Raw genomic sequence first — 27,140 nt, forward strand, 5'->3', positions numbered from 1 at the left:
ATGTTATAAAACTGCAACAAAGTGATTATTTTATAGGTATGATTGGCAGCATGAATTTTGAAAAGAAGTTGAAAGGAAAAAAGGTAATATGATATTTCGATGAAACTTTTGATGACAATTCAAAAAGTTACCTCCCTTCTCATGTCAAATTAGTATTTGAGATTTTTTGTATTGCTTAAATATCTTAAGTCAACAGACAGGAAGAAAAAATGGCCTCTTTGCCAAAGATTGTGTTTTATAACCATTTTTTTCCTTGGAGAATGTGAAGAGATGCTGATTTCTGGATTGCAACATCTTTATTCATTCAATACAACTGTTTCTGTCTGGGCAACAGTGTCATGTGACAGGTTGTTGTGACAGCAAGGGTAGATAACTCATCCTGTTGCTGGGAAATCAAGATTTGGGAATCAAAGCTCTGTGTTAAATGTCTGCTCAAACACAGATTTACAAAAAAAATGAATGTCACATTTTCCTGCTCTGATTATACCATTGTGATTGTGAGAGATAAGGATCTATTCTGAAATAACTCAATACTTATTTAAATGTTATCCTTTGATATACAAATCTATTTTTGAGTAACATTTATGACCAGTGCCGTGATTCCCAAATGCATGATCACAAGAACTGAATATATTTTCTTTCATAAACAATGACACATACAATACATTCAAGCATCTGTATGTGATATATCCCAGAGAAGAAGAAAACAGGTTTATATATTGTTTTCTTTAGATAGGAATAAAACACATTTACCTTCCAATGCAGGTGTATTTATGTGCTTCAGGCATCTCGGTGTAAGCGGAGGAACGTGGCTATTGTTAGCTGTCAACTCTCATGTACAATGCACAGACTTCTTTATTGTGTCACCCAGTGGGCACCAAGGGATATTACATTGTGTTTCTCGAAGTCATTGAGGTGAAACTTCAAAGTTGTCTCCTCTCTCCCCGTTTGGGGCTGTAATTTACAACCAAGTGTCATCTGATTGTAAAGGTTGTATTGTTCCCTATGGGTCTAAATCATCATAAACTGCCATGCGGGAAATTTACAACCGCTTTCACAATACGGGGTAGTTTTGACCCTGCTTTCATATAGATGGGCTACTACACTTATACAGATGTGAAGCTCGAGATAAGAGACCTTACGGGAGCCATAATACATTTTATGTGCACGTTACTGGGGTGACGCCAAACAGAATGATTCTGGTATTCTCCATGGAGCCAATGGACCTATTTATCACTCCCCTTTTACGTTTCTTCCAATACCGGTATTGGAGTCGTAGATATAGGGGTAGTTAATCATTTTCTCGTCATGTTAACATCAGACCACCTTATCACTGTTTGGAAACAACTTTTCCATTTCCTCAGAATTGTAGATTAACGTCAGCACTGTGTGGGATTGCTAAGTGCATGTACGTCTCACTCCTTCACTGTTGTCATGGAATGATATGTGATTCTTTTGATACTGAATGAAAAAATTCAATTCATTTTGTGTCAATAGACAAAAAACCCAGGTGGATTAAGAGATTAGACTGCTTTTGACCTGGATTCAAACGATCATTTGACAGTCTTCCTTCTGAGTTGACTATAGGGTGATGTGAAAATACCAACTTGTGATGGTGTTGAGTTGACCAAAAAGAAGAAACCTTTTTCCAGTGGATCTGTGAGATAGTGGTAAATTCTAGTATGGATGGAGGAAAGAAGAAAAACCTTACAAAACAGTCCAGCTTTATGTTCGTGGACAAGACTGTGTTCCTGGTTGGTATAGGCTGTTATACACCTCCCATCTATCATACTACACATACTGTCTATGCAGATGTATGACTCTTTGAATATTAAGTGCACGTCTGTCTAAGACTCTTTGAATACCTAACATACTTCATATGATGTAGCACAAGATGTGTGAATCACCCTCTGAATAATTACTGAACTTTGTTTTCCTGTGGTCATTTTGTGTTCATGTTTGTAGAATTTTCTAACCTTGACTTAAAAAAATTATAGGTTTCTGTTTTTAAGTAAATTATGTATGGAATATGGTTCACATGCAGTTTTTTACCAGGGTTTTTAAATATGTTAAATAACAAATTTTGTGAACCCAACTACCCACTTTATACCAACATGACAAGTCGTTATTGAGTTGTCTTATTTTGTGCTGTTTGGCTACAATACAGAGATTTACAAAGAGAAATTAGAAACAAAAGGGCAGAGAGTTGAGGAGGGGGGGTGGAGGGAGACACACACTTGTGAATTCAGTAGTTAGATATTTCAGACTATATAGGTTACAAATATCCTCGTTACCTGATTACTTTTGGAAACAAATTTCACTAATTTTACAGTAGTAGTGTATAATACCCATTAAGTGTTAATCAAATACCAGGGTGTCTTGTTGCATCAACATAATAGATATTCTTTCTAAAGATTACATGTAAATGTTTAAAATACAAAATGTGAGAAAATCATGAAAGGTACAACTTTATGGATAACAGCTTCAGGTTAATTGCATTAGCGATGTTTCGATGTAGATTCTTACACCGTTGACAAGCGGGAATGTATGTATTATGTAAACACATACCTCTTATCACTTGGTTGTACTCATTCCAGCTTGACAATGGTATAAGAATCTACATCAAAATGTCACTTTGTCCATAAAGTGTTCTTATTTACTGACCAACTTCTAGAATGCCAATCAGACAAAACAAAATGTGTTCTTAGTATCTTCTCTCCCCCTAACTATTGCTATTTTGTCACAGGAAGAATCGTTGAAATAGATTGTGACCATGCTTTTTTTAGGTGTAATGGTCGATGCATTTGTGTCATTGTATTTGCAATGGAGGTTTCACAAATGAAACTGTAATGGCAATGACACCAAGATACATATTGGTATTACTAAAATCAATATCAAAATGAATCAGTATTTATGTATTTTTTCCATTGTAATGTTGACAAAAGAAACAAAATGACAACTGCGTATCTGCGTAAAATACGCATCAGAAATGCAGACATACGCAGTAAAATAAAATCCATGCGTATCAAATACGCAACGAATATACAGATACGCTACAAAAATAAAACTTGTGCATATCATCAAAATATTGTGGAGTAACCCTGCGTATTCGATTAGCAAATAAGCAACTTCTTTTGAAATTATAAACGGGCATTCCGTCAACCTTGCCAAACTCCAAGATGATAGTTACATCATGATCATTTCCCATCACACTTTCTTGTGGAAGTATCAGGGTATTTTGGGGTCCTATAAAGCTCCCGAACCCACAGGACACCAGTTTGCAGGGACTAGATGAATAGCGTTTTTAAATATTTAACTTAAATACCCACATGTGTAAAAACTAGTGGGTAACAGAAATTTGAATACCTAGATAGAATTACTGATGCCCAATGATTTTAAAATGCATGGGAAAAATACCCACAATACCAAAAGCTTATTTGGAGCTCTGAGAATGTTTACTTTCTCTAAGACTTCAATTTTAGTTCATGTCTGGAAAGTTGTAATATAAAAAAATATTTAATAATTAACTTCAATATTTTTGTTTGTGGTTAGGGAAGATTACACCGTAAACTATGTTTATAACAAACATGCTTATAATGAACTGATGGATATAATGAACATATTTTTTAGTCCCGGCCATTTGCTGTATGTATGCTGTATACATGCTGTATATATGCTTATAACAAACTATGGTTATATCAAACTAAATCAGTAGGCCCTTTGAGTGCGTTATAAACGTAGTTTACTGTACGTAAAAACCAGTACGGATTTACACATCTATGCTTCTGTAAACGTGAAAACATGTCAAAGTCAATTTTATTAAATAATAAAATCAGCAATGATAACTTCACAGACTGCTCATTTGCTCATTGACACACACGAAAAGTAGTTGACAACAATCAGTGACATGATTCATCATAATTATCCAACACAATCCCCGCCCACTCTGTTATTACCCAATAAGGAGTTATGTGTCAATTCCAAAATTAAAGCAATATGTTAACCAAGAAATCTGTACGTAAAAGAATTTAGTGTGAAACCAACAAGCAACCAACAAATGGTATACAATCAACAATTGTATTACAAAATTAACTAGGTTTACAAATCAACACAAATTACTGCACAGTATTTACAATGGCATTACACAACAGAGTGGTAGTACAATATTCAATGGCAGTATAAAATCTGAAAGCAGTGGAAATGACAAGTATAATAATCACCTCACCTCTAGTTTCCTAGATAGGCCTAGGCTGAACACCAGGCTTAAATGTGATCTTCACATGAAAGCTGGTCTTGATGTAATGTCAGATGAAACATGAGACAGGGACACACCGCTCCACTTATATAGTCTAACCAGAATCCAACACTTTCTACACAGTGCCAGACCAGTCCAGTGTCACTAGATCATCACAGAATATTCAACATGTTTCTATAATGCTTGACATCCATCCATGCCATTTCAGAAGTTTACGGATAGTTCGAGTATCTAAACATAATACTTTCCTCACCACTGCTTACATAAAATAGCACTACATTCTTGACAACTAATCATTGTCCAAATACAATGCAATGAACTTCTACTGAATCTCAACAGAAACAGTGTTATACAGTTACAATCATTGTTTAACAATAAATTACACTGCCATATAACAAAAAGGTACTCTGATTGTGGGTGTGGTCTAATTTTTGTAAAGATTTATGGACCCGTGAAGATCTGGGGTAGAATAGGTCTTCTGCAACCCATGCTTGCCGTAAAAGGCGACTAACGGGACCAGGCTTTCAGACTTGGTTGATGCATGTCATCGTATCCCAATTGTGTGGATCGATGCTCATGTTATCAATCACTGGATTGTCTGGTCCAGATTTGATTTTTTACAGACCGTCATATAGCTGGAATATTGTTGAGTGTGACGTTAAACAAACAAACAAGTTTTATGGAAGCAGAAATGTAAAAAACTACTTGGTTTGCCTATCAAATGCCAGGGCGCTTGCATATTTTAGGTACTATATGACTATTTTATGTGCCGGGAATGAGAGAATGAGTTATGTGGGCTCAATGCCACTCTAAACAGTAAATCAGTTTTCATGAAATGTCAGCTTAATGTGGCAGGAATGCAGATTGTATCTGTAGATGTTTATCATGTGAAACCTACAATTATTGGTATGTGGGGTGCTGTATCTTAACCATATATCAAATTTGAGTTTCAAATCAAATCCGTATGTTAATAACTGTAATACAACAAACTATCAATTTACTGTGATAATACTCTGTAATATCTTTCCTAAATATACAGACAAAATCTGCTGAATATGAAATGACAATTTCCATACCCTACCTTAGTGCACAATGTTCATCCAATAGTCCACTGAATCTGGAGCCACGTATGCATAACAGCTCTCGGTGAGATGCTGAAGAATAAATTAACGAATAATGCACAACTCTTCACGAAAGACCTGATCTGGGGGCCCCTCTTGATCCAGTGTGTCTTGGGGGACAGTGTAAGTTTCAGGAGGAAGGAGGGTTCAGAAGTTTTCAATTCATGGTCACTGAAACATGGTTTGTCTTAAACAGTTTCGGTCAGACCTGTATTCTTATAGGTTTTGAAGAAAGCTATCATCATGGTCATAAAATCTGAATATGACTTGTTATAATATGCTCTTTCTATAAGGTTCTACTTATTATTGGTCAGTGCCTTCACGACAACATTTGTTGCTAACACCGTTGGCGCCAGAACCATCGTCTCACAGACTTTATCAAAGCGCTATACTTTCATCAGGAATCCTGGTATCAATGGTCATAATCCCTGCTGAACATAAAGATCACACTTTAACTGCCATTTCTTTGTTGAGAGAATCATTTTGGGCTATACATTTTACAGTAACTGCTTCCAGTTGCCTGCATTCCCACTGTGTAGGCAAAACATGTAATCCCCCAGTCCACCACTTAAATAGTCAAATCAATAGCATTGTGTGAATTCCCTTTCAGGGAGACAATCACATACCACATCTACCTGGCCCCTCAATGTCCCTTTAAGAGTGTATACACAGATCTGTGACATTGACAATGCAGGCATTCATCTTGCCAGTCATTCAGTCCATGTTTTGGGCAATGTTTATATGTGGAGATATGGTCTCTCTGTTTATGATTTGTGAGCAGTGTTCTACTATGTTCTACAGTGTATTTCTGAACTATTAACAATGTCCCGTGGGGTCTTGTTTTGTCAAGTTCTCTGTCTTATCTCATCTTCTTGAGCCAAAGGAGTTAACTGACTTAAAGTCTAGTTTCCACCCTTGCCAAACAAGGTTGGAATTATGGATTTTTAATTTGGCTGGACTAACGAGTCTATGCATAGACCAATCAAAATCGTGTTACGAAATCGACATTCGGTTCATAAACTGCTGTGCAGATTTCAGTCGATTGCAGGATTTGCAAAGCGTGTTTACCACTCGGCATCAGATATTTTCTAAAGCTTATATCTGTCATAGATTCTGTCAAGTATTTTATGTCGCGTATATGTGTCGATAAGGATTTTTTTGGAAGCAAAAAGTAACATAAAGTTACATTGTATCTAAGTAATGGACATGGTTTCCCTGTATAACAGTGTATATGTATAACACTGTGGGGTGAAATAGAAAATAACCATTGTAAGATGTATCAACTCATCTCTAGAAGTGTACTTTCAAAGTCTATACTTTTTGTAACTCTTTCTTGTGACATTTTGTCTCAATTATCTATCATACATACTAACTTCGATATCAACTTAGCTTTATTTTTATTCCATTGTACATTGTGATTTTATATGTTTATAGATACCATGAATAAAAAAGAAATAAAAAAGAATAAACTAGGAATGTCAAATAAAGTATCATTAGTTCTAGTTGTTTTATTATTTTCTATAAACACAAAGTAGTCAAGACGTATCATTTGATGTAACATTTGGATAAGTATGAACTTGGTGACTGACTCAGATTCATGATCCACAAATAAATAATGGCCTCAGAGATAAAAATTCAGATTTATGATGAATAATGAAAACTCAATTGCCAGACATTTTTTCTTATACCAACTCTTTATCATGTTTATGTTGGCTGACTTTGTACATTCAAGAAATTATCATCAGTTTTTTGTAGCATGCTTTATTTGGGTACACATAGAGTGGTGATATATTTTTATACATATATATAAATAAATGATCATGTTTCACTTCTTACCTGACACATATGCAAGCCAAGAGCTTATGTAAACTACACAATAGACATTAAACATGTTAAAGAAAACCCATATTTAAAAAAATATGTGTCATGGCTGGTGAATATTGCAACACACAGCCTTCCAATTGTGGGTGTCCTTTAACTTGTTTTGAGTGGTCGAACTATAGTTGTACAGTTGATTCTGAGCCAGGAATTCAATGACCATAGTGAACAAAATTTACATGAGTCAAACTGACACAAATATAGGTCATTATGCAAAGTTATGAAGACAATATACAGTCAAGACATATCAGATGGTTGCATATGATTATGTCGGATAAACAATGTTAAGAACTATCAACGTTTGTGATCGAAAATCAGACAGATGACAGATAACGATACAAACACGTAATTAGAAAAAGCTAATAGGTTCCCATCATTGGTGTCGGATATAGATTTTCCTGGTATAATTTCCTTAGAAAAAAATACAGGAACATATACTTTTGGACACATACTGTATTCCACGTAATAAGCGCCCCGCTCTAATAGGCGCCCACGGCAATATTTGCTAATATATTGGCTAGTGAACAATCCCAATTAGCACCCCTTCCGACTGATCAATGTATACAAGACTTATTTATTCGCGTATAATACGCACTCGTGTGTTATATGCACCCTTTATTATGGGCAATTAAATTCTGAAAAAATATATCTGTCATATAAACATTTCAGGCTGTCAGCATTAACCACAAAATTTATCTTTCAACTGTTTTTTTCACCAAAATAATGTTTTAATAAGAACCCCCTATTTCTAATTTTGAGAGAGCGCCTGGGCGCTTATTACATCGAATATGGTATTCCAGGTTCTTCATTGTTTGAGAAATACTTACAGCCCTGACAGTAAATTTCTCTTGCAAACAAGCCTAATGTTAACACATATGCACTGACTACTTTGTTCAAGCAGGGAGGTTTCAAAGGACCTTTATTTCTCTCTCTGTAATTTACTCTATCTGACGAGCTAATGAAGCAGATCAAGTCCCACAAGTAGATGAACTGCCTTTGTAATGTGTGGTAGAGTTACTGACAACCACAGGGCTCCCAGAAACCCAACTCCCCTGTGTTTATACGAGGAATTAGCCTATACCAACACAGTGAAGGGTGTTTAGTCACATAGTTAAGCAATCACAGGCATTATGTAATTCATCCCCATTGACCTCCACGGGACTGAAGATCTCAACATGGTTTCTTAACTTACTCTTAATAGTGATTGCTCATTTGTTGTTTCAAGATAATTTGTTTATTTGCATAATTAGGTTTTATGTAAGGTTTCATAATACAGTCGACTCTGGAGGTGACAAATGTTGTGAATAGGAAGTTGTTACAAACCCACTTGGAATTGTTTGGGTTAGCGTGAATTGAACGAACTAACTTCCAATATGACAACCTGATGTTGATTTTTTTTGATGTGATTGAAACAATATTTATTTCCAAGAAAAAGGAATGGGATTGGTGAACAGGTTCAACCTATTTAAACACCTCTCCCTACAAAGAAATTTAACAGTTAATAAGAGTAAACTGTACATAAAATAATAAATTTAGATTGATTCGCCCTTGTTATGTTTCTAGGTTTGTCAGCACCATACCAATTCTCGTGGGTTTCACTGAAGTGCTAAACGTCTGAGAACTGTATCACTTCGGGCTTTCCTCCCACATTAAGCAGATATGCCGCGATATAACTAGAATATTGTTTAAAGCGGTGTTAAACCCAACTCACTCACTCACTCATTATCTGATTATCTGGTGGGGGGATGTCATGGTGGTTACAAAAAGGTCAGAAGGACAAAAAAATATAGATACAATTTTTTTTAATGTTTTTAAGATAAATTTAAAACAGGTTTCAATTATAGTTTTTTAAATTATTTATTTATTCGATAGCAACAGAATACTTCATTTTACCTTTTTTTCTAAAAATGATATTGTAGATTTATCATGCTGAACAAACCCCCAGGATTGAGATATTGCAGTATTCTTATCTTGAATTTATCTTTCATAAAGATATGTACAATATATTTGTACATGATATACTAGCACAGTCTGAACCATGAAATAATGTCTAAGTTTCTGTATACTTGAGAGAGCTTTACCTTTTATTGATAATAAATCATGGCAATAAGCATAAAGACAAATAAATAATAAATTTGATATCAAGAAAATAGTCAAAAGGTAGGAAATATGAGCTGTTTGTTTTCTGTTATGTTTTTTCAAGTCACATGAAACTTGATTCAATTTGCTGCAAATCCTTCTATGCCTGATTGAGTCATAAATCTTCTAAGACTCCATTTGTCAATACTATAAAACTGCAGATTCATTTTATCAGAATGATTTACGACTGTAACATAATCCCTACACTTATACACAACTTTTGAAACAATTATGAATGTTGTCAAGTTGCAATCCAGTTTTTGTCAACATGACCTACGTAATGATCGTGAAGGGAAGTGATTGAATATAATTTTCAATGGAATCAATCAGCTGCCTCGTACAGCAAAGAGCTTTTTGTGAATGAACATTCTCCATTGGCCCGGTATACATAGCACAGGCTTTGGCTTGAGGCCTTCAGATCAATGATAGGAGGCAGGTTGATCAGCTTGTGACTTGCTAGTGACTTGGGTCGATCGCTGGTAGGCCCACCTAGCTGCCACCTGTATGTGTCTCTGTGGACATAGGCAAGGGGAATCACTCAGGACCATCCACTTCACTTCTATGCTTGGATACACAACAGTGTTATCCTGACGACTTTTAAAACAGTCACTCTCACTTCAGTGCGAAAGTCACGTGGTGACGTGTTAAGTTTTATGGCATATGGATTAAATGAAAGCTGGAAAGAGGTGGATTTTTTAAATACAAGTTTATTTTAGTCGTGTAGTGAATTACAAGTGTCACGATGACTACGACTTCGGCCGCAGCGGTTGTCGCGGCCAGCAAGATGAACCGCGAACTTCAGATGGTGAGTTTTGGATGGTGTAAGGGTTGACTGGGAACACTACGGGCATAAGTGGTATTTATGACTTCTTATTCAGGCTGCTTGTTGAGAAAAATTCAAAACTTTTTCAGACAGTGTTTTGGTTTTGTATATAGATTAGTGGTGTCTGCGAGAGCTGTGCAAATAGTTTCCTTACAACAGATCAACACTTGGAAGTTTGTTGACTGTGTAGCAGTAGGTTGATAGTCATGATTCCAAAGTGTATTAATAACATGGAATATTCCATGTCTATCTGTGTAAATCATAGATTTTAGGTCTTTGATCTCGGGCTGCACATGTATAAGAATACTTCTCCTCCATGACAGTATTATAATTATAAAACTGGAACCTGTGACTGATTGGAAAATACCCTTCAATCTAAAAGGATGTTCTCACATGCTTAATTTCCAAATATTTAATGGGAACTGGTTGTGTGAGGTTTCCACTCTATCATATAGAAATTATTATTAATCTGTTATTCCTCAATGATGCTGTAATTTCAGTTTTATGTACACTTTTTACATTACCAGTGACAATTTGTTCTGTTTAATAGCCTAATAATAATTAGCCTTATAATGTTTAATAGTCAAATATTTGACAAACAAACAGGTTTGACATGTATAAAATGACAATTGCCGATATTTGATGCCAGACTGTTTCGGTACATAATCTGTGACAATTAATGATGAAATATAAGGTAATGTTTTCAAATATGTGACATACAGAAAGATAATTTCTATTTATTTCTGTATATCAATTACTTGTGTCCCATACTGTATTGCTTTTCATGGAGATTCTTGATACTTACATTTGAAGGGGCTATTCACAAGGATTTCTTTCAACAGTAGAAAAATGTCCCTCAAATGTTTTGCCAGCATGCAATATGGAAACTCGTCTGTTCTGATCTGCGATCATATTCCATCCCTACGTGTGTTATACGTACAATGTACACCACAAGGCACTGTGTTTCTGTAATAATCTCTATGTATGCTTCAACGATTGCCTTGGATTGGTTGAGCTGATAATTAGATTCAGTTTCTGTGTCCCATGCGAACTGACAGGAGAATCAACTCAATTTGATCCACATTATGAGAAACAGGACAGTCAGGCTTTTGTTACTGTATAGGATTGCCTGTGTATGCTTATGGTATAAAGTCATGCAAATTTGAATAATAATGTCGCAATGAGTAAGTTAGACTTGCACAAATCTCTAAGGCAATAATTATGAGTTTAAATCGTAAGTTCTAGATTATGTAAATAATAAGAACAAGTTGTCCCAATAAGAGACTGGAGTCCTTATCTAGACTTGCCTATTAGGAGAATAGAATTACTACACATCCATGGACTTTTCTTTCAGTATAGCCTTGAAGCAAGGCTATGACTAAGTGTCAAAGTCTTTGTCTGACATCTCCAAATCTGTCCGACTTGTATCTAAGTGATATATTTTTTAGGTAAAAGTTTAGGACATATATTTATTTTATTTGGTTATTTGAATACAATCATTCTGTACAGTGCAACTGTGAATCACATACAAATCTAAAATTCTTAAAAATTCGAAACATGAAACAGGGTAGAAAATTTGTCTGAATATTATCAATGATGTATCTCGAACATTTAATTCTTAAACTGATGGGCAAAGTACATTTGACATGGTCCCTGATGTTTTTGGAAACAGGAATACATCCAGATATACACCATGACATGATATTGCATGATATTGTTGAAGGCGTGGGTTATAGGTTAATTGAGCGAATAGTATACCCACTATCGACTAACCCTAACTCCCTCACTCACTATGGGGATAGTCTTGTGGTTAAAGCGTTTGCTTGACACGCCGAAGACCAGGGTTCGATTCCCGACATGGGTACAATGCTTGAAGCCCATTTCTGGTGTCCCCCTGCCGTGATATTGCTGGAATATTGCTAAAAGCGGCGTAAAACCAAACTCACTCACCCACTCACTCACTCAGTCTAAAGTTATGAGAAATGTACTATGAAAGTCCAGTTTACATCCTTGCCAAACGAGGCTAGAATTCTGGAGTTACATTTTGGCTGGACTAACGAGTCTATGCATAGTCCAGCCAAAATTGCGTAAACAACATGGATATCTTGATATAGTTATACAGATATGTTACAGATGTAAAGGATGATAATGGGCTTAATGAGGATATGACATTTTGGAAATATAATGTTTAATGTCATACAAATATGAAAAAGTACATAATCAAACTGTCGAAAGGGCAAAAGCACATTTACTGTTATGTTATCTCTAAATTAAAAAAACAATTGTAAGAATGATTGGTTACCATGGCAATATATATATATTTTTAATCTCTTCTCCATTCTTTAATGCCTATAATTCCAGTTTAGGTCTCAACCTTGCAATAGGCATTAGTAGTGACATGTGATACTGAGATTTTGAATCGGTAATTATATCAACAGCTCGACGGATCGTCATCAGAAGATTTAATTTTGCAGACAAATAAAGTGGGTTTGAATATGCATAATGAGGGTGCAACACTTTTCAATGTAAAAACTTTATTTAAATTTTTCATAATTAAACACTGCTTCAAATTAATTTTATAAAAATTATGTGGAAATATACGATCCCTTTGCGAGAAAACACAAAGAACAATAAAGAACAAAGTGTGGTTTATTTCACGATAAAACATAGTTCTATCATGACATCATTTCTGGAGAGTCGAACATGCTCTCGCAAGTTCATGACGTTATTTTTAAGAGGGAAGTGTCTTGTGAGCTGTTCCCCATAGTTGTAGCTGGGCAACGTAGGTAAACGCAAAGGCCCAATGATCGCTTCCAAAAGTGGAAGAGATATGACAATCAGTATTGGGAGAAAAGGTACAGATAATAGAAGGAAATTGTGAGAATATGCGGGAAAGACCAAATTTACCCCCCATGTTCATAAAATGGACTTGTCTGACATTGCCTCCGTCAAATTCACTCTGGGAGTCAATATTATTTAAATTAGGGTAAATATTTTTAAAGCGTGTACTTTTTAAGAACATCCTTAAAGAGGCTGTACCTAATGTTTATGTTTCATATAAGAAATAAATGACACCTGGTCTTTGTTTATGATACAATAAAACACTGCAGGGAGAATAAACCACTCAGGACTGGGCCCTCATGGTCTTTTCTCCCTGCAGTGTTTTATTGTACGATAAACAACTCCCACTTGTCATTTATTTCTTAAATACAAAAATACGTTTGAAAATGAAATCTATTTTTTCTATTTTGGAACTACCAACCTGAATTCTCAGGTGGTTAATAGTTTGACCTTAATATCATTAAAGGTGTCTTTGCTCTTTAATTCATGATAAGGTAGCCAGGATTATTGCAACCATTTCAGTCGGGGGCAGATCAATGTGTTGATGTTTAAATCAGTGATAAATGGTGTTAGCACGAAGGTACTGTACGTTGACTGGAGCCTGTAATCAGTCGAGGACCAGTTTCCAGAGATCTGTTTGTTCACCTGAAGTTGGCAGGCCCTCTGACAATAAGATCGATGACTTTCTGATCAACCTTGATAAACAAATACATATCCCATTCCTCTGTTGTGAAGGGTGGTGTGTCGAAAGAGGCTATTAAGGGAGGCACTTTTTATCTTGGTTCTATCTCGTGAAGTTATTGTTGAACTTGTTTTTGTCAGGGTATATTTATCCAGGAAATTGCTGTGTAATGTCATGTGTTTAATGGGCTTACTTGTTTCCTGCAGCTTGTTAGTCTCTGTTCATTTATTTAAAGGCCAGCCGGACTGTAACATAGTCTTACGATAGTTGTGCCGCTAAGACGATCGTAACTCACATACTGTAACATAGACTTATGATAGGTGTGCTGCTAAGACAATCGTAACTCACATACTGTAACATAGACTTATGATAGGTGTGCTGCTAAGACGATCGTAACTCACAAACTGTAACATAGACTTCGATAGGTGTGCCGCTAAGACGATCGTAACTCACATACTGTAACATAGACTTATGATAGGTGTGCTGCTAAGACGATCGTAAATCACAAACTGTAACATAGACTTATGATAGGTGTGCCGCTAAGATGATCGTAACTCACATACTGTAACATAGACTTACGATAGGTGTGCTGCTAAGACGATCGTAACTCACATACTGTAACATAGACTTATAATAGGTGTGCCGCTAAGATGATCGTAACTCACATACTGTAACATAGACTTATGATAGGTGTGCTGCTAAGACGATCGTAACTCACAAACTGTAACATAGACTTATGATAGGTGTGCCGCTAAGACGATCGTAACTCACATACTGTAACATAGACTTATGATAGGTGTGCCCCTAAGACGATCGTAACTCACATACTTTAACATAGACTTATGATAGGTGTTCCGCTAAGACGATCGTAACCCCCATACTGTAACATAGACTTACGATAGTCATAGTATTGGGCACGCCAGAAACCTATGATTGTGGGTTCGAATCCTGGTTCGCCACGATTATGTTTCTAGGTTTGTCAGCACCATACCCATGCTCGTGGGTTTCACCGAAGTGGTAAACGTCTGAAACCTGCATCACTTCGGGCTTTCCTCCCACATTAAGCTGACACGCCATGATATAACTGGAATACTGTTAAAAAGCGTTAAACCCAACTCACCCACACTCAAAGCTTGCTAAACACAGTGTTTGTTCCTAATACAGGATATTTACCTTCTAAAAACAGACTCATGTGGTATTCTGTCTATATTCTTTTCATGGGGCCCTGATGGCTTCAGTTTAAGGAAGATTGACTGTATGTTTATGTATGGTCATGCATGGTCCAAAGGGTCGGGTGGTTGTTGCATGTCATCCTATCTTGACGACATGGGCCGATACTCATGCTTTCAGTCACTGGTTTAGCTGGTCTAAACCTCGATTATTGCTGACTGCAGTGTCAAACAACATTCACTTGTTAAATCCCATAAACTTGATGACCCCAATTCCCAGGTTTGGTTTGAATAATTTCCTGTTCTCATCGCCGGTATAAGTAATTTAGGAACAGTTCACAGTATGTTCCCAAGCCTCTGTGTAGAACATGTGTGTTTGTGAATAGACCTTGTGCGTGCAAATAGCCTAGCACAGGTGATTTACGGATCCAATCACTGGAAAGGAGATTATGGGTCTTTCTTGGACTATACATATTTCATGACTTTGTATACTCCCTTGTCCAAGTGAAGGATTCTGGGGGTCTTGGATAAAGTTTTACTGGCAGTTTGAGATAAGTTTCTACTGGTGTAGCCTGTGTCGGTTGATTGATGAGTCTTGTGATGGTATCGCCAATGGTGATGGCCAGATTTGTACGAGAGTAGAACTCCCATTTCAGTTACACGGGAATGTTAAGGTTTCAAATATGTCGGAATCCTTGCTGCTGAATGTGAGAAGATTGTGGAAAGAGTATATTTAATCGAAGATTGTGGAACAAATATATTTAATCCAGGATTAATCAAGGATTGACGGCCAGATTTGTACAAGAGTAGAACTCCCATTTCAGTTACACGGGAATGTTAAGGTTTCAAATATGTCGGAATCCTTGCTGCTGAATGTGAGAAGATTGTGGAAAGAGTATATTTAATCGAGGATTGTGGAACAAGTATATTTAATCGAAGATTGTGGAACGAGTGTATTTAATCGATTGTGGAGCGAGTATATCAGATCAAAGATTCTAAATGTATTTGGGAAGAAGATACCTGCGGAATATGTGAATCTTGAATTCAGTTTGGGAAGATTGTATTTTCAGTCTACTGAGTGGAAAGGTTATTCGTGATAACTGTGTCATATTTCAGTGTTTAGAAAATGAAAACTATCATTTTTTTATCTGCATTGTGTGCAAACTGACATGGCCTGCTCAAGAAATATGACAAATACTTGACAATGGTTGGAGCCATGTTTGAAACATAGACGATTCAGTCCAAGTTCAGTTGGTGGTCAAACTTGTAGCTGTAGAAGAGGTAGAATAGTTTGGGCTTGTAGCCCTTAATGGTTGACAAAAACATAACAGACAATCACTTTATGTGTTTGTATTGACACCATGTTTAAGAAGAAAGTGTTTGGAATTGCTGGTTCGTCGTTGGCGAACTTTGCAGAAGTAGCAAACAGTAGTCGGGTAAGCACATTTTTTTTGGTTTAAGTTGTGAAAATATTTTGAATGTATTTAAGATGGAAATGGTTACCTTCATCCTTTGTTAATCCTTTGTAAACAACCATGAAATGAGGGAAGTAGCGTGTAAATCACATTTGGTCTTCTCATTATATGTTAGACACACCTCAGAGACATAAAACACAATGCACAAGCTTCAATTAAGAATTGACCTTCACTCTGTGTGAGTTCATTGGAGTATGAACCTGCATAGAGTGAGGGCCAAACTGTATGAACGTCGGAGCCTGCGACGACGTTCATACAATGTTTGGCCCTCACTCTATGCAGGTTCATACTCCAATGAACTCACACAAAGTGAAAGTCAATTCTTATAATTTTTTATCACAATTTCTTTCCTCAAAGGACGTAGGCCAAGATCTAAACACAATTTTATTTAGTACGTGTGACTTTATGTTTACACTGACAGCCAAACAACAACCAGCTATATCGCGGAATAAAATAGATCCCCCAAAAGAGAGGTGACATGAGCGTATGGATGCAGAACTTGCTCTTCAGAAACATCTTGCGCAACACATGTGTTCATATAATATCCCCATTAGATGAGAAAGGTGTGTAATGAACTACCTCAGTAAGTTGGTCACAATGACAGCGCGTCGTAATACATAAATTACATCAAGTACAAGACGTCAAATGGCCGACACGATAAACGTGACGGGAGGATTTCCGAAGTTGTTAATGAACCTGTGGCGGTTACATGTGTTAGTCATAATTGATCAACTGACCGATTATTGAAAGGTGGTTAAAGATGCGTCAAACAGACACCAAGGTAAATTCGTAGATTGCTGGAGACGGTCACTGTCAGCCTAGACACAGATCGAGTCGATACTGACGATATTTTGGATGTGCATATTTTCGTTTGTTCATTAGGATGGGCTGTAGCAAGGAAATTCGTGAACAATCATGCAGTCAAGCTCTCTTACGTTTCTCAATGTATACTGAAATGCTGAGACCAAGATAAAAGGTTCTAAATGATCAGAAATAATGCTTATGTATGTTTTCGTGCTAGGGAATTCCCAGGAATGTGGAAGTAGTCCATCAGTGTTTACGTTATTTCAACAACACGGTCTCGTGAAAAACGTATGAACGTCAAATTGTGTCCAATGGAAAAGCCGTATATCGTGTAAACGTCAAATTAAAAAATTATTTCATATTTATCACAGAGATACATGGCATCAAACATTTGGACTCACTTTCTGCAGGGGCGGTCGGGTAGCCTAGTGGTTAAAGTGCCGAAGACCCGGGTTCGATTCCCGACATGGGTACAATGTGTGAAGCCCATTTCTGGTGTCCCCCGCCGTGATATTGCTGGAATATTGCTAAAAGCGGCGTAAAACCATACTCACTCACTCACTTTCTGCAAAGTCACCCTTTTCAGGAGAGGTGAGGTGAGGTGATATGGGGTTTAACGTCCTGTTCCAGATCACTGCACTTATATAGCGCCGTGCATGCATGTGTGTGTGTGGCTGCTTGTACTAGTCCGGACTAATGCCGATTTTATAGCTAGCCCACTGAGATACCATGCCGCAGTTTAACATGAATACCCCACTCAGACACAGGATACTGACTCCAGGCCAACCAGCCCTTGTTTTAGCCCCTTAATGCCGAGCACCAGGCAGGGGAACAACAAGTTCCATCTTTTTTATGTCTTTTGGTATGACGCGGCCAGGGAATCGAACCCATGACCTTTTGCTCTCTGGGCAAACGCTCTATCCACTAGACCATGGAGGCAGCCCTCCAATTTTTTTACTTGAAATACATTTAATAATTATTTAGGTACCAATAGCAGTTTTTAGATATAATGTTTGATTAATCGAAAGTAGACGTGTATACTGATATGTTTTGAAATAATGTTTTGATTATGTTCATAATGAACAAGAGTCTGCACTGTATGCATATGGGTTGATTTTACGGAAGTCATAGCACAATTGTACCCTGGCAACCAAAAGGTCCCTCTTCTTCTGGCAGTCCATTAAGTTATCAGGTTATTTTGTTTGTTTTATGTTACATTGAACAATGAATGAATATCAGAAATGACAATTTGTATACCGTGTCTGAGTGGAGTATTCAGGTTAAACTGCAGCATGGTATCTCAGTGGTCAAGCGCTATAAATCGTCATTAGTCTGGACTAGTACAGGCAGCTACACAAGCTAGATCACCACCATTAATGTGATGGCATACGTGATATATACAATGAACCCATCATCTGCTAGTGCCCTGAAACACTTCTGTTACATTATGCATGTTCTTTGAATAACACAAAATGTCACTTGATTCAGAAATTCAATATGAGAATATAATGGAACTGTCTTGCATCAAGTTACAGTATAACGACATCAATTTCAATCAGTTTCCTTGAAATTATCTTGATTTTACCCAAAATACAGTACATACATTATTTGTAGGAATTATATTTGTATCTTCCACGAGATAGGTCCACGTATATGTTCACACACGTGGCCATACCACCCACACTGGTATGTCAGCATGTATGTTCTGAAGTGGAGTTCAAGGGATTGCCAATATTTCCATTTGTATGAAAGACAGAAAGTGTGAAAATATGTGGAGATAATTCAGAGATGTTTGGTTCTCATATTTCGTGACTGTCATGCATTTATTATCGAGATGCATGTAACCGATCGTTAAGATTTGTCCGGTAAATGTCACCAACTGTACAAGATGTCAGTCTGATGACATCTGCTTCAAGTCTGTTTTATGTCAGCTGCCATCATCACAGCAATATTTTGGGAATTTAGCCAATTTATTTTGGTAGAGTTTCAAGGAGTATGACTTGCAGTATGTCTCTCTACAGTTCCCGGACGTTGGTGAGTTAGGTGACGTCTGCTGCATCATCAGGTTCTACACGTCTGCTACTTGGATTTTTTATATGGTTCTCATGTTGCAGAAATATGGATTGATGAAAGTTCTGTAAAAACATTGCTTTATGGGCTGGCATGATGACTATAGCCATATCCTGTGTTTTTTTATTTGTTAAAAAATTGATAGGATACAGTTGTAGCTTCAGGTAGGTCAGTAATCCTGTACACAACAACCATGATCAAAATTAACCATATAGATGTATGATAATATTAATGAATCTAATTTTTTTATAAATAACAAAATTGCTCAGAGGTATTTTAACAAAATAAATATATTCCAAATGTTTAATAATGAAACAAATTATGTAGCGAGGTGTTTCTACATATTTAATATAGTTTATTTAGGGCAGGAATTGCCCAATACAAATAAGAACTAATTAATTTACCGTACAACCCATAAGAAGTATGATCGACTTGTTATGTTTGAAATGATTCTCTGACACAGGGTAGATGAGCCTATCGTCTTGATTATCTAGGATATTATGATATGTCCATTCCATTTTGATATCTAGGACCCAAATGTCACCAAGATTTTTGTTGCGAAAGTGACGTCACCACCTCTGTCTCCTGTATCACTACCCAAGCACAAAATTTGTTGCATATGACCTTGAACTCACCAACCAATCAGAAGGACTCATTTTAACAAGACTTTGGCATCGATCAACATTCAAAATAGCAGTCTCGGTTGAGCAAGACCTCAATATGTTTAAATAGAGAACTTTACTTTGAATCAGAATGAAAGCTGTACCTGGAAGAGATGTTTTCTTGAGTAATAAGACATGGGTGGTATGTCCTTGTGCTTCCAGGTGTTCCCATTCATATTTAAGGTGGGAGATACGGTAAATAACTCAAATCAAGTTCTTGCGATATCGGTACTTCCCTATACAGAGTTCCTGTGAATAGCGTGTAATTTGATTGGATGGCTATTTTTAGTGTTGTCTTATTCCAACTGGACTCAAGACATACCTTTGGTGACAAATTGTGTAAATTTCCTGTCATTTGGTTCCCTACTCATGAAGGAAAGTGATGCTATAAGAAACATTGTTCAAGCTTCTTGGTCCATGGCGCGGTCACCTAACCAACATGTGAATGAGTGAGTGAGTTGGATTTTACTCCGCTTTTAGCAATATTCCAGCAATATCACAGACACCAGAAATGGGCTTCATACTTTGTACCCATGTGGGGAATTGAACCTGAGCCTTCGGTGTTATGAGCGAACTCTTTAACCACTAGGCAAACCCCACCTCCCCCTAACCAGCATGTACCTTACCAATATGGTGGTCCAGATGGGGGACGTCACTGAAGTAATAGTTTTTTCTTCATAAAATAGAAGCTGACAAGTTTTGAAATCTTAATTTGTCAGTGAATTGTTGAACATGGCAACATTTACTCTGCTTTCATATTTTGAACTGAATTCATGTTTTATCAAACATCTTGCACTAGTACCATCTTAATTATTTTGATAAGGATGTATTGTAAAGCGCCCTGTGAAACCAAACCAAGTCTAGTTTGGGTCACTTTGTTTCTCATTATTTTTACTTGTATGATAAGCCGAAAACATATTTTTGTTCAGTCATCAGTTTATTTCACCAGGGTTATACTGAGACCAATCTTAAACTTATGTATATAGATACATATAGATTGGCAGGATACTCTATTCTTTTCGAAAACACCTGGTATCATCGCTTTTTTATTGTGATTCATAAACCCATGCTCATAATATAGTCAGAATCATAAAATCGACTCTGCATTTAGCAGAAATTTCTTATGAATATGGAAAGAATTTTTTCGCCTTATTTACATCAGTAAACCTAAGACATTTTTAGCTAATCAGTAGAAGCCCTTCAGGACCCTCGTTTAGTGATACTGATAGTTAGAATGAGAACTACCATGAAAAAACAAGAAGCAACTTTATAGATTTGTTTCCATGGCAACCGTATTGAACAATATATTTATGGCTTTTGGCCCTTCATTGACACTGAATTAAAAATTTAATGAAATTTGCCGTGTGTCTTGTGTGCAGTGGGTTAACTGATTGTATCTGTCTCCTTCAGTTTCAAACTACATTCAGAGCCATGCCGTGATATAACTGGAATACTATTCAAATGGCGTTAAACCCAACTCACCCATGGCTGTAATTCTTTCACTCACAGCCAGTCCTTCTGACCAACCCTAATTATTAAAGCCATCGAATCGGAATCACAACAACTGTTCCAGGCCTCCTGGCACTAAGGATGGCAGTTCCTGGTCGGACTCGGGTGTGATCAATACCCATACGTTATTGATGCCTGTGGCCGTGAGTGACACCTGGTTGTGTTTTGCAGCAAAAACTGAAGGAAGAGCGGGAAGCGAAGCGTGCCCAACTCGATGACCGCCACTACTACATCCTGCAGACTGTCGCCGACAGCCTGGGCCTGGAAAGGTCAGAGGTCGAAGATGCCATCTTGGAAGGAAACCAGGTATGACTGATTTCTTTGTTTGTCCTTTCACGGAAAATGCAGTTTTGTAATTTCAAAAAGTGGTTTAATTCTTTGACAATTTTTCTTTCTGAATTTTTTATTTTTTTAAAATTATTTGATAAATAATTTCAGAAATATGTTGACATTTTCTTTCTTTCAATTTGAAGTATACCACTCAAAAGAAGTTAAGGAACACGATTCTTTCATATTACTTTAGTTAATCTGTATGGCATGGCAGATTCACTATAGTCATATGGAAGCATTGGCTGTTCTTTGACTCCTTTTTTGTGATGGGTAATAAAACCCATCTTCATCACTTTGTATTTTTCTATGACATGAAGCTGACATTATCTGAAATACTGTTCAAGGTGCCATTAATCTCACTCCCTTCATGGAATGCTTGATGAATCAGCTTGTGTACATGAGCGACCTTCACACCAAAATCGTATCAGATCAGCTCACAGCATTTATTTAGTTAGTATATGCAACTCTATGCTTAGGATTGAGAACTGAAAATTTGATTTAAAAAAAATTGATTTAAGGATGGGTTTTGGAGACTAATTGAAATAGTTTTGATTTATGTTGATGTCAGTGTTTTTAGAGTACCATTCCTCTAAATGTCTGATAACCTTGACCCCGGGGTTTGACACTGCTGACAGTACATGTTTCATGTCAGGTGCTTGTGTTTGCTGTCTTTGTGTAAGGGTGAAATGTTATCTTGATAATTGTTCATACCTACAATGTGTTCCGTGGTGTTCACATAACAACTCCAACGACGGTGTGTTTGTATATTCAAACCTATGTTACATGATCCTTGACCTGAATAATGGTTTCAGTTCTCAGTAGCAAACTGAATTATTGTTTTGTGTTAATTAATTTTCTATTCATTTTTTTGTTGTCATCTGGCTGTAATTTTATTTCTGATTGAAAAAGAAAAGATCCGCTTTTTTACCAAATTTACTGCGGAACACTTTCGTATAATGGGTGTTCATTGATCTTGAAAAAAGTTAAATACTCGGAAGACGTTTGAATACTGGAGAAAGATTTAATGTTGCTGGTTAGTTTCATTTTGAAACTTAATCTACTTCAGTGTAACTTGTGTTAACACTGTCCATGCCATGCTATCCTTATTCTCCACAGATTGAGAACATGGAACGCTTCCTTGCTGCCAATGGTCTCAACCGCCTCATGTTCTACTACCAGGAACCAGAGCCAGAGCGGGAACAAGGTGAGGTCATTCCTATGATTTTATAACCAGGAAAGTTTCATTACCTGGGCAAGTTTCATAATCTAGGCAAGTTTCATATAACCTAGGCAAGTTTTATATAACCTGGGCAAGTTTCATAACCTAGGCAAGTTTTATATAACCTTGGCAAGTTTTATTACCAAGGCAAGTTTCACAACCTAGGCAAGTTTTATAACCTAGGCAAGTTTCATATAACCTAGGCAAGTTTTATATAACCTAGGCAAGTTTCATAACCTAGGCAAGTTTTATATAACCTTGGAAAGTTTTATTACCAAGGCAAGTTTCATAACCTAGGCAAGTTTTATAACCTAGGCAAGTTTCATATAACCTAGGCAAGTTTTATATAACCTAGGCAAGTTTCATAACCTATGCAAGTTTTATATAACCTTGGCAAGTTTCATAACCTAGGTAAGTTTCATAACCTAGGTAAGTTTCATAACCTAGGCATATTTTATATAACCTCGGCAAGTTTACTATAACCCAGGCAAGTTTCATTTTAACCTAGGCAAGGAATATCCTTATAACTTTGCGTTAAGTCACAGGATCTACGAAAGTTTCATATAACCTTGGGAAGCCTTATTACTAATGGAATGTTCCTACTACCAAGGGAGGTAACCCGTGAAGACCCGGGGTAGAATAGGTCTTCAGCAACCCATGTTTGCTGTAAAAGGTGACAATGCTTGTCGTAAGAGGCGACTAATGGGATCGGGTGGTCAGGTTCGCTGACTTGGTTGATGCATGTCATAGTGTCCCAAATGCGTGGATCGATGTGCATGATGTCAATCACTGGATTGTCTGGTCCAGACTCGATTATTTACAGACTGCAGCGTCAAACAACAAACAAACAAGCAAACAAACAAACCTAGGGAAGTTTCACATAGTCAAGGAAACTTAATCAAGAGAAATTTCTTAATGAAGGGAATCTCCTGATAGTGTAAGGAATCCTATATAGAACCTAGGATCAAGATTCTCATCCAGGTATGTTATATTTACCATAACTGCTAAGGGAAAAGTAGGAACTGATGGAAGACCCCATTTACCATTGGGCAGATTTGTTCACTTAGAGAAGATGAAGGAAGATCTCCTTCTTGGATACTGTAACATACGGATGATTAATCTCACCAACATACCCGTAGCAAGAAACGGCAGTTCTATGATCAGCCTTGTTTAGATGTCCACTGGGTCCCCTTCCACAAAGTGATCTTAGGGCTCTGACTTCGTAAGCCTATGTTAACATAAGTGGTACGATCATCTTAGCGCTAAGATTGCTTTGTCTAACGGGACCCAGGTCTTTAGGCATCATTTTGAGTAGGTTGTAGAGGTGATGTGCTACCTAACATTAAAAGAGCACACAAGATCCAAAGAATTGTCATTGTATTTGGGTTTGAGAATTTCTGACTGAAGTGTAATGAGATTCATTCTGAACCATGGAAACAATTCTATGTGATAAAAACTAAGTAGTAAAACATGAGAAACTGTATGAATTATTAAAATGTTGAATGACCTTGAGAACCTACTCATTAATCTTGGAAAATATTTATCAACCAGGGAATATTCAGTAACCCAGAGAACCATTATTTTGCATCAACCACATCAACTTTCAGCTGTCTCCAATCATTCTAAATAATCATTCAAATTAATCGTAGAAACATTGTGTGTTAAATTACTAATGTTAGAATCCTGTCTTAGATGTGTATGTAGAGTATCTTTCTTGCACATTTCATATATTTCTTCGTTAATTCATAGGTACTTACTCTTTTGTATGAAAGCGAAGGAAATTAATATAGTCATATATTTTCAAGTTTAGTTGTCATCTTGCCTGAATAGCATTTGAGAATGACTAGACATTTTGTATTACATTTTCAGTACCCAGCATGCAATATGTAACATAAAGGAATGCTATGTAACAGTTTTGTTTTTATTGATTTCTTTTAATTACTTTCAGAGTGTTTAGCTTATGGCATTGAGTTAGGAAGGTAACCAGAATTGCTCGGAATGCTTAAAGACACATTTCACCAAATATCAGTACATTGTAAAGACACCTTTCCTCTGCATTCCGATGTTGTAATCACCAAATAAAGTCTTGTCATGTATTCACCGGTTGGGATATACGGTTTATGTCACTCACTGAGGCACAAGACGTATATTGTTTACACTCTTGTGAATTGTTTGCATTTCGCAAAAGATGGAGGTGTTTTGAAGATGAGTGTTAATTATTGATATTACCTGTGGTACTGATTAATCCACTGGCACTCATCGTACAGTTCACCAGCTTTAATGTCATGCAATAAAGGAGACATGAAATCAAATTGCTATAGTTGGCTACCTTTGCTTTGATTAAAAGAATTTTTTTTTAAATTTTAAAAATTCAACCATTAGGTTCATTATTATGCTCTTTGAATCTCAAGTAAAATGCATGTGAAAATGTGAAACATGAAAGCATATGAATTATATTCCATTTTGGATCAGGTGGTACATTTTTCTAGAGGTTAAAGCAGTTTGCAGCTTGAAGTCTCACGTTGGTGCTCCCCTGTCTGATATGTCTGAAATATTGCTAAACGTGCCGAAAACCGTAATTATTAAATTTCTAAAATGTTTTTCTAAAGGTGAGTTACAGGGTCCTTTCATTTGTTTTGGCGCCTACTTTCACTCAACTTTCACAATTTGTAAACGTTCTTTGTCTCAAACCTGAAATGATTTTTTTGTCAATTTTATTGGACAGTACTGTCTTAGTATAATACCGTTGTAGTTATAATTATATCTCAAAACTGAAGGTATCATCGTAACTGCGTTTCCTTTTTTTATTTTTAACAATAGGGCTGATGATAATTTTTACCACATGGTATATCAGTAGCCTAATAGACCTGTGAATATCCGGGGTAGAATAGGTCTTCAGCAACCCATGCTTGCCGTAAAAGGCGACTGCGCTTGTCATAAGAGGCAACTAACGGATCAGGTGGTCAGGTTTGCTGACTTGGTTGATGCATGTCATCAATCCAAATTGCGTGGATCAATGCTCATGATATCACTCACTGGATTGTCTGGTCCAGACTCGAATATTTTTTCTGACCGCCGTCATATAGGTGTAATATTGCTAGGTGCGGCGTTAAAAAACAAACCAACAACAACAAAAGTAGCCAAACAATGCTGCCTAATGCTCCTTGGAAGACTGACAAAGGGGAAGGTCACGTATGACCAGCATTAATTAGTTATCTTAACTGGTGTTAATTATTTTGACCAGTGTTCATTAAGATGGCTATCTTGTTGATTATTCACCTCAACAGATCAACCATCCCAGCAAATCATCAATAATTTCTTAACTTAGTACAAGACCAGCATATATCTTTACGTACAATCATTGGTTATTAGGGGGGCACAGGTGACCCAGTCGCCTAAGGCGCCGCGATTCGCTGTGCAGAGTTGCATCCCTTGGGCACGCCAGAAACCTATGATTGTGGGTTCGAATCCCAGTTCACCCCAATTATGTTTCTAGGTTTCTCAGCACCATACCCGTGCCCGTGGGTTTCACCGAAGTGTTAAACGTCCAAGACCTGCATCACTTCGGGCTTTCCTCCCACATTAAGCTGACACGCCAAGGTATAACTGGAATAATGTTAAAAGCGGCGTTAAACCAAATCACACACTCACTCATTGGTTATTGGAGGATAGTGAACACTATTCTTGACTTAAGCAACAATTTGACCAATTTCTGTTTGATACATGTTCATAGTTTATTAATGATTTAAGTTCAAACCTTGGTACTGGTCCAGAATGACTTTAGCGCTAACATTGGAGATGGTTTAGTATTTCTAACATGTTGTCATTTTTAGTTTCATTGCTGATGAATTTTCTTTCAGCATCGGTAGATTTTCGCATTCAAACCATGGACAGCCGGCGTAAAAGCACGAGTATGTTTTGTGACCAGCATTGCGCACCTAATTCATGTTGCTTCTCAGCACTTGCCACACCCAGACATATGTAGCGTTAGCCGTACAACTATCTATGCAAACATTGTTGCTGCACTGATCAATCTTTAACCAGATAAAACTTTTTGAAATGATCGTAGGCGGAAGTAAAGACATTTTGTTTTTCCAGAATCACTTTGGATGGAAAAGCAATCTATATTTCATTGTAAATTTATCAATGTTTTATATTATTGA

The 27,140-nt window shown here is 36.8% G+C and overlaps 1 protein-coding gene across 3 annotated transcripts in view; it reads left to right on the forward strand.

Annotated features, from left to right (window-relative positions):
* Positions 1-27,140, forward strand: part of LOC139454528 (dynein axonemal heavy chain 5-like) — a 106,210-nt gene that overhangs the window by 8,157 nt on the left and 70,913 nt on the right. For 2 of the 3 annotated variants that reach the window (XM_071236301.1, XM_071236300.1), the window contains exons 2-4: positions 21,600-21,734; positions 22,875-22,962; positions 26,838-26,888. In XM_071236301.1, the coding sequence (XP_071092402.1) occupies positions 21,600-21,734; positions 22,875-22,962; positions 26,838-26,888 (274 nt within the window). Of the gene's footprint in view, positions 1-9,907; positions 10,199-21,599; positions 21,735-22,874; positions 22,963-26,837; positions 26,889-27,140 lie in introns of those variants that run through there. The other variant, XM_071236302.1, reaches the window with a different exon arrangement.

Source organism: Haliotis cracherodii, unplaced genomic scaffold, assembly GCF_022045235.1.
Source record: "Haliotis cracherodii isolate W230 unplaced genomic scaffold, xgHalCrac1.p SCAF_10, whole genome shotgun sequence".
NCBI classification, from domain to species: Eukaryota; Metazoa; Mollusca; class Gastropoda; order Lepetellida; family Haliotidae; genus Haliotis; species Haliotis cracherodii.